Raw genomic sequence first — 8,133 nt, forward strand, 5'->3', positions numbered from 1 at the left:
GTTGCGCAATCGGAAGCCAGTAGAGGGATTGGCAGAGGGGGGTGGCGGACACTGAGTGGAAGCCAGTGGAGGGATTGGCAGAGAGGGGTGGAGGACACTGAGTGGAGGCCAGTGGAGGGATTGGCAGAGAGGGGTGGAGGACACTGAGTGGAGGCCAGTGGAGGGATTGGCAAAGGGGGGTGGCGGAGATGGAGCGGTTGGAAAGGTGAATGAGTCTGGCCGTATTCAGAATGGACTGAAGCGGGGATAGCCAGCGGCGAGGCAGGCCAGTGAGGAGGGAGTTGCAGTAGTCGAGTCGTGATATGATGAGGGAGTGGATGAGCTGTTTAGTGGTTTCTGGAGTTAGGAACGTGTGGATTTTGGCGATGTTGCGGAGGTGGAGTCTGCATGTTGCGGAGGTGGAGTCTGCATGTTGCGGAGGTGGAGTCTGCACGAGTTTGTTAAAGATTGTACTTGGGGCTGGAAGGATAGGTTGGAGTCCAGAATGACACCAAGTACTCTGGCCTGCGGGGCGGGACTGATGGTGGTGTTGTTGGATGTGATGGAGAAGTCAATGGGGGGGGGGTGTCCGGGCTGGGGGGGGGAAGACAAGAAGCTCGGTTTTGGAGAGGTTCAGTTTAAGGAAGTGGAGCGACATCCAGTCTGATATGTCGCTCAGTAGGTGTGTGATTCGGGCGGAGACTGAGGGGGTGAGATGGGGGGTTGAGAGATAGATTTGTGTGTCGTCGGTATAGAGGTGATAGTTGAAGCCGTGAGAGTGTATGAGTTGGCCAAGGGAGGAGATGTAGATGGAGAAGAGAAGGGGCCCGAGGACAGAGCCTTGAGGGACCCCAACAGAGAGGGGGAGCGAGGGGGAGGTGGTAGCATTATAGGTAACATTGAAGGAGCGTTGTGACAGGTAGGATGAGAGCCAGGAGAGAGCAGATTCTCTGAGGCCGAGGGAGTGTAGTTTTTTGAGGAGGAGGGGGTGGTCGACTGTGTTGAAGGCCGCAGAGAGGTCAAGGAGTAGGAGCACTGAATGGTGGCCATTAGCTTTGGTGGTTAGCAGGTCATTGGAGAGTTTGAGTAAGGCAGTTTCGGTGGAGTGTAGGGCGGTTTCGGTGGAGTGTAGGGGACGGAAGCCGGACTGTAGGGGATCGAGGAGGTTGTTGTCGTTGAGGTGAGAGCATAGGCGGGTGTAGACTAGGCGCTCGAGGAGTTTAGATGTAAATGGGAGCAGGGAGATGGGTCTGAGGTTGTTCGGGTCATTGGGGTCCAGGGAGGGCTTTTTAAGTATGGGGGTGATGTGTGCATGTTTCAGAGGGGAGGGGAAAGTGCCGGAGGAGAGGGAGAGATTGAAGATGTGGGTGAGGGAGCGTAGGATGGAGGGGGAGGGAGGTCGTAGGAGTTGTGAGGGGATAGGGTCGAGGGGGCAGGTGGTGAGGCGGGAATCAGAGAGGATCTTGGAGACTTCCTCGATTCTAGTAAGGTCAAAGGTGCGGTGTGTTGGGGGAGCTTCAGTATGAGGAATGTAGGGTGGGGTGGAAGTGGAGGTCAGAGCAGTGGTGGGGCCGTGGGAGAGGGGTGATGAGGGGGTAACTGTGTGAGGTGGAACAGGGTTGGAGGGAGTTTGAACAGTGACGAAGTCCCTGCAGGTTATGTCGAGGGGGAGGGGGGATGAGGGGGTAGCTGTGTGAGAGGGGACGGGTTGAGAGGGCGTGTGAGTTGCGGCAATGTCCTTGTGAATTGTGTCAATCTTGTTTTTGAAGTGATTGGCAATCTCAAGGGCGGTGAGTGAGGTGCTGGGTGGAGGTGGGGGTGGAGAGAGTAGAGAGTTGAAGGTGGAGAAGAGTCGGCGAGGATTGGAGGAGGGGGCCTTGATGAGGGTCAGGAAGTAGGCTTGTTTGGCTGCATGGAGGGAGGAGGTGTAGGTGTGGAAGGCAGATTTGTAGCGGGTGAAGGCTTGTTGGGATTTGGTTTTGCGCCATAGTCGCTCCAGGGCACGACTGTGTCGTTTGAGGGTTTTGGTGTGATCAGTCTGCCAGGGCTGGAGCGGTCGGGGTCTGATGTTGCGTGTGGTTAAAGGCGCTAGTGAGTCAAGGGCTGTTGACAGCGCGTTGTTGTAGGCAGTCATAGCCAAGTCGGGGCAGGACAGGGGGAGGATGCTGTCATGGAGTTGATCAGCTGCAGAGTGGTGGGGGGCAGGGTTAAGGTTGTGGAGGTTTCGGCTGGTAGTAGTGTGACATTTGGAGGGGTAGGCGTTGGAGGACGAGGAGATAGAGAAGGTAATCAGGTTGTGGTCAGAGAGAGGGAAGGGGGTGTTAGTGAGGTTGTGGGGAGCGCAGCGGTTGGAGAAGACAAGGTCCAGGATATTACCGTTGGAGTGGGTGGTGGATTGTATGCACTGTGCAAGTGCAAAGGAGGAGGTTACGTGGAGGAGATGGGATGTGTCCGGGTTGTCGAGGTTGACAGGGATGTTGAAATCCCCAAGAATGATGGTGGGTAGCTCAGAGGAGAGGAAGAAGGGTAGCCAGGAGGAAAAGTCTTCCAGGAAGCGGGGTATGGATCCAGGAGGAGAAGTCATCCAGGAAGCGGGGTATGGATCCAGGAGGAGAAGTCATCCAGGAAGCGGGGTATGGATCCAGGAGGCCGGTATATCACAGCAATCTTCAGGGGGGTTGGGGAGAATAGTCGGACGCAGTGGGCCTCGAAGGAGGAGAAGGATAGGGAGGGGGGGTTTGGGAGGACTCGGAAGGTGCTCTGCGGTGACAGAAGCAGACCAACCCCACCACCTTTACGACCGTTGGGCCTGGGTGAGTGGGTCCAGGTGAGACCTCCGTAGGAGAGTGCAGCAGGGGAGGTAGAGTCAGTGGCCTGGATCCAGGTTTCCGTGATCACTAGGAGGTTGAGGGAACGGGAAACAAAGAGGTCGTGGATGGCGGTAAGCTTGTTGCACACCGAACGGGCGTTCAGGAGTGCACATGAAAACGGGGGGGGGGGGGGGATTTTAGGGAGCAGGGGGACAGATACTAAGTTGCGGGGGTTGCGGCAGGACATGGAGGCGGGAGGGTGTTGTGCGGGTGAGGGAGGTGGTGGAGGGCCAGGATTGGGGGAGATGTCCCCCACGGCTAGGAGGAGGAGAAGGGTGAGAAAGGTGGCATGGGAGCGGGATGTGCAGGAGCGTGAGAAACTACTAGTGGAGGTGTTGGGGTCAGTGGGAGAGTGGAGTAATAGGAGGAGGTGGTGGGTGCCGTAGAGGGGTGAAGGAAGCAGTGAGCACACAATATACAATTGTTTGGGAGGAGCAGAGGGATATAGTGAATGGATTTTGGGAACGGAGGGGAGGAAAATGAGGAGGAGGAGTGGAAGAGGCATTTTGGGGAGGTGATGAGAGCAGTAGTAGGAGATGATAGCAGTGAGGGGGAGATGTACAAGTTTTGGGGTGGAGCAGAGGGGTAAAGAAATGAGATTTGGGAACAGAGGATAGTAATATGAAGAGGAGAAGAGGGGCGTATTATATAAAGGTACACGGAGTGGGAATCAGATACAGTCATGGCCGAAATTGTTGGCACCCTTGATATTTTTCCTGAAAATCAAGTATTTCACACAAAAAAGGTATTGCATTAACACATGTTTTGCTATACACATGTTTATTCCCTTTGTATGTATTGGAACAAATATAAAACAGAGGCAGAAAAGCAAATATGACATAATGTCACACAAAACCCCAAAAATGGGCTGGACAAAAGTATTGGCACCCTTAACTTAATATTTGGTTGCACACCCTTTGGAAAACATAACTGAAATCAGTCGCTTCCTATAACCATCAATAAGCTTCTGACACCTCTCACCCGGAATTTTGGACCACTCTTCCTTTGCAAACAGCTCCAGGTCTCTCTTATTGGAAGGACACCTTTTCCCAACAGCAATTTTAAGATCTCTCCACAGGTGTTCAATGGGATTTAGATCTGGGCTCATTGCTGGCCACTTCAGAACTCTCCAGCGCTTCTTTGCCATCCATTTCTGAGTGCTTTTTGACGTATGTTTGGGGTCATTGTCCTGCTGGAAGACCCAGGATCTTGGACGCAAACCCAGCTTTCTGACACTGGGCCCTACAGTGCGACCCAAAATCCTTTGGTAATCCTCAGATTTCATGATGCCTTGCACACAGTCAAGGCACCCAGTGCCAGAGGCAGCAAAACAACCCCAAAACATCATTGAACCTCCACCATATTTTACCGTAGGTACTGTGTTTTGTTCTTTGTAGGCCTCATTCCGTTTTCGGTAAACAGTAGAATGATGTGCTTTACCGAAAAGCTCTATCTTGGTCTCATCTGTCCACAAGACGTTTTCCCAGAAGGCTTTTGGCTTACTCAAGTACATTTTGGCAAACTGTAGTCTTGCTTTTTTATGTCTCTGTGTCAGCAGTGGGGTCCTCCTGGGTCTCCTGCCATAGCGTTTCATTTCATTTAAATGTCGACGGATAGTTCGCGCTGACACTGATGCTCCCTGAGCCTGCAGGACAGCTTGAATGTCTTTGGAACATGTTTGGGGCTGCTTATCCACCATCCGGACTATTCTGCGTTGCAATCTTTCATCAATTTTCCTCATCCGTCCACGACCAGGGAGATTAGCTACAGTGCCATGGGTTGCAAACTTCTTGATAATGTTGCGCACTGTGGACAAAGGCAAATCTAGTTCTCTGGAGATGGACTTGTAACCTTGAGATTGTTGATATTTTGCCACAATTTTGGTTCTCAGGTCCTCAGACAGTTCTCGTCTCCTCTTTCTGTTGTCCATGCTTAGTGTGGCACAGACAGACACACAATGCAAAGGTTAAGTGAACGTCTCTCCTTTTTATCTGCTTTCAGGTGTGATTTCTATATTGCCCACACCTGTTACTTGCCCCAGGTGAGTTTACAGGAGCATCACATGCTTGTAACATTCTTATTTATCCGCAGTTGTGAAAGGGTGCCAATACTTTTGTCCAGCCCATTTTTGGAGGTTTGTGTGACATTATGTCGAATTTGCTTTCTTTCCTCCCTTTTTTTGTTTTGTCCCAATACACACAAAGGGAATAAACATGTGTATAGCAAAACATGTGTTAATGCAATACGTTTCGTGAGAAATACATGATTTCCTGGAGAAATATCAAGGGTGCCAACAATTTCGGCCATGACTGTATGTAAGAGATGTTTCCCGGGGTGATTGCTTGCAGTCTGTCCAGCGTGCAGTAGAGTTTCTTGCTGTTGTTGTGTCTTCCTGCTGCTTAAGTTCTCCTGCTTTAGTTCAACTGCTGTGTTTAACTGCATCGCACTCCTTCAACGCAGCACTCAATCAGAAGCAGCACCCCCATCAGAGACTGTGCCCCCCATCAGTGATCTCCCCCCATCAGAGACTGTGCCCCCCATCAGTGATCTCCCCCTATCAGAGACTGTGCCCCCCATCAGGGATCTCCCCCCATCAGAGACTGTGCCCCCCATCAGTGATCTCCCCCCATCAGAGACTGTGCCCCCCATCAGTGATCTCCCCCCATCAGAGACTGTGCCCCCCATCAGAGATCTCCCCCCATGAGCTGATTAAATTTATAGGGAGATGCTCAAATGAACATTCAACTCCACCCCAATTAGAAGCTGATAAGGATCACATGAATAGTGGGGGATGTTTCGTTGGGAACAGGCTACAGCCGTAAACCGGGGTGCAGCTAGAGGTGAGGACTGGTCAACAAATCACTCCTGTTTCCTGACCTTCTTCCTATTGGCACCAATCACCAATCAGATCATCCCCCTTGTGATGTTTCTGGGCGGATCTCTCACTTCTGGCTCCTCCCACATATCTTTATACAACCTCCCCCTACCCATACCCCGGCATGGAGGGGCTGAGTGAAGGTGGTGGTGAAGGTGTGGAGGTGTCGGATCGGGTCACACAGATCATAGAAGGAGATCCGCCCGGCCTCATAATCCAGATCTATCCTGACTCTGGTACTGGAGACACCGCCGGGGAATGGGGTCTTCTTCCTGTCATGTGTCACTGAGCACTGATTACCCACCAACCACCCCAAAAACCCCAACCTCTCCAACCCCCAGGACATCTTATTACATCCAATCCCTGAGTGATCTCCTCTCCTGTCTATATTGGGGTAACACATCCCGACTATCCAGGACCGGGACTCCCCGACATCCACGTCCCAGTAATGTCTCCCGGAGGAGAAGCTCTGACTGCTCATCACCTGAGGACACTGGAACCTCTCTGGTGTTTCTGGCCGATTCTGATGTGATGACCAGGATGCAGTTTTCCCGTCATCTGATATATGTAGACGATTACCAGCTGTCCTCACATCCAGTAATATGTCTGTAACCCCCGACAGGGGGTCTAATCCTTCCACACTCCATCCAAAACTGAAAACACACATTGTGGCTACAGATACACGGGGAAGGTTCTGGCTCCAAGGCTATCATCTCCATCCTGGCTACACTACTTAGGGTGTCACTGACCCAGAACAAGCATGCAGCCAGTGAAGGCGGAACACTCGGACCTCCTGCATGCTTGTTCCTGGTCAGTGACACACTAGGGAGTGAAGTGAGGTTTAGGATGAAGATGACGGCCCCGGAACCTGCAGCTTTCTCCACAAATCACTCCGGTTTCCTGCCCTTCCTCCTATTGGCTGAGTATTGCACCAATCACCAATCAGATCACCCCCCCCTTGTGATGTCTCTGGGCGGATCTCTCACTTCTGGCTCCTCCCACATATCTTTATACAACCTCCCACTACATATACCCCGGCATGGAGGGGCTGAGTGAAGGTGGTGGTGAAGGTGTGGAGGTGTCGGATCGGGTCACACAGATCATAGAAGGAGATCCGCCCGGCCTCATAATCCAGATCTATCCTGACTCTGGTACTGGAGACACCGCCGGGGAATCGGGTCCTATTACTGTCATGTATCACTGAGTACTGATTACCCCCCAACAACCCCTCCAACCCCCAGGACTTCTTATTACATCCAATCACTGACTGACCTCCTCTCCTGTCTATATTGGGGTAACACATCCCGACTCTCCAGTGATCTGCCCCACCAACATCCACGTCCCAGCAATGTCTCCCGGAGGAGAAGCTCTGACTGCTCATCACCTGAGGACACTGGAACCTCTCTGGTGTTTCTGGACAATTCTGATGTGATGATGATGAGGATGCAGTTTTCCCCTCATCTGATATATGTACAGTTGTGTCCAAAATTATTCAACCCCCAATGCTGTAAAGGGGTTTAGGGACTATAGTGTACATTTGGAATTGTATTCAGAATCAAATCCTACAAGGACGTTGTAACTACCCAAATGCAACTAAAATGACATCAATTGTTTATGTAATACAGTAGTAAATGGTTCTTATGTGGTTTCTTCATTGCCACAATTATTCAACCCCTTAAAGACTACCACTCTGAAGAACAGAGGTTCATACAGGTGCTTTCCATCAGGTATTGAAAACACCTGTGGATGTCACCGAGCAGCAATCAAGCATAATAAGCACCAATTAGGCAGCTTTAAAATGACTGTGATACTCAGCTCCTTCTAGACATTTACTGGTGTGGTTACAAACATGGTGAAGGCAAGAGAATGGTCCAGGAAGACAAGAGAAGAGGTGATTTCTCTTCACAGGAAGGGCAATGGCTATAAGAAGATTGCAAAGATGTTAAACATACCAAGAGACACCTTAGGAAGCATCATTCGCAAATTCAAGGCAAAGGGCACTGTTGAAACGCTACCTGGTCGTGGCAGAAAGAAGATGCTGACTTCGACTGCTGTGCGCTACCTGAAGCGTAGAGTGGAGAGAAGTCCCCGTGTGACTGCTGAGGAACTGAGAAAAGATTTGTCAGATGTGGGTACAGAAGTTTCAGCCCAGACAATAAGACGCACACTGCGTAATGAAGGCCTCCGTGCCAGAACTCCCAGGCGTACCCCCTTGCTGTCTCCAAAGAATAAGAAGAGTCGACTGCAGTATGCCAAAAGCCATGTGGACAAACCACAAAAGTTGTGGGATAGTGTTCTGTGGACTGATGAAACAAAATTAGAACTGTTTGGGCCCATGGATCAACGCTATGTTTGGAGGAGGAAGAACAAGGCCTATGATGAAAAGAACACCTTGCCTACTGTGAAGCA

At 51.1% G+C, this 8,133-nt stretch overlaps 1 protein-coding gene across 1 annotated transcript; it reads right to left on the reverse strand.

The window, feature by feature from the left end:
- Nucleotides 1-5,787: 5,787 nt before the first annotated feature.
- Nucleotides 5,788-6,391, reverse strand: LOC149430656 (tripartite motif-containing protein 14-like). Its single transcript, XM_089666134.1, has one exon. The coding sequence runs from the start codon at nt 6,389-6,391 to the stop codon at nt 5,792-5,794; it is 600 nt and encodes a 199-aa protein (XP_089522260.1). The 3' UTR covers nt 5,788-5,791.
- Between the last annotated feature and the right edge of the window lie 1,742 nt (nt 6,392-8,133).

This window comes from Staurois parvus, unplaced genomic scaffold (genome assembly GCF_062004578.1).
Source record: "Staurois parvus isolate SC_StPar_1 unplaced genomic scaffold, SC_StPar_1.0 ptg002548l, whole genome shotgun sequence".
Classification (NCBI taxonomy): domain Eukaryota; kingdom Metazoa; phylum Chordata; class Amphibia; order Anura; family Ranidae; genus Staurois; species Staurois parvus.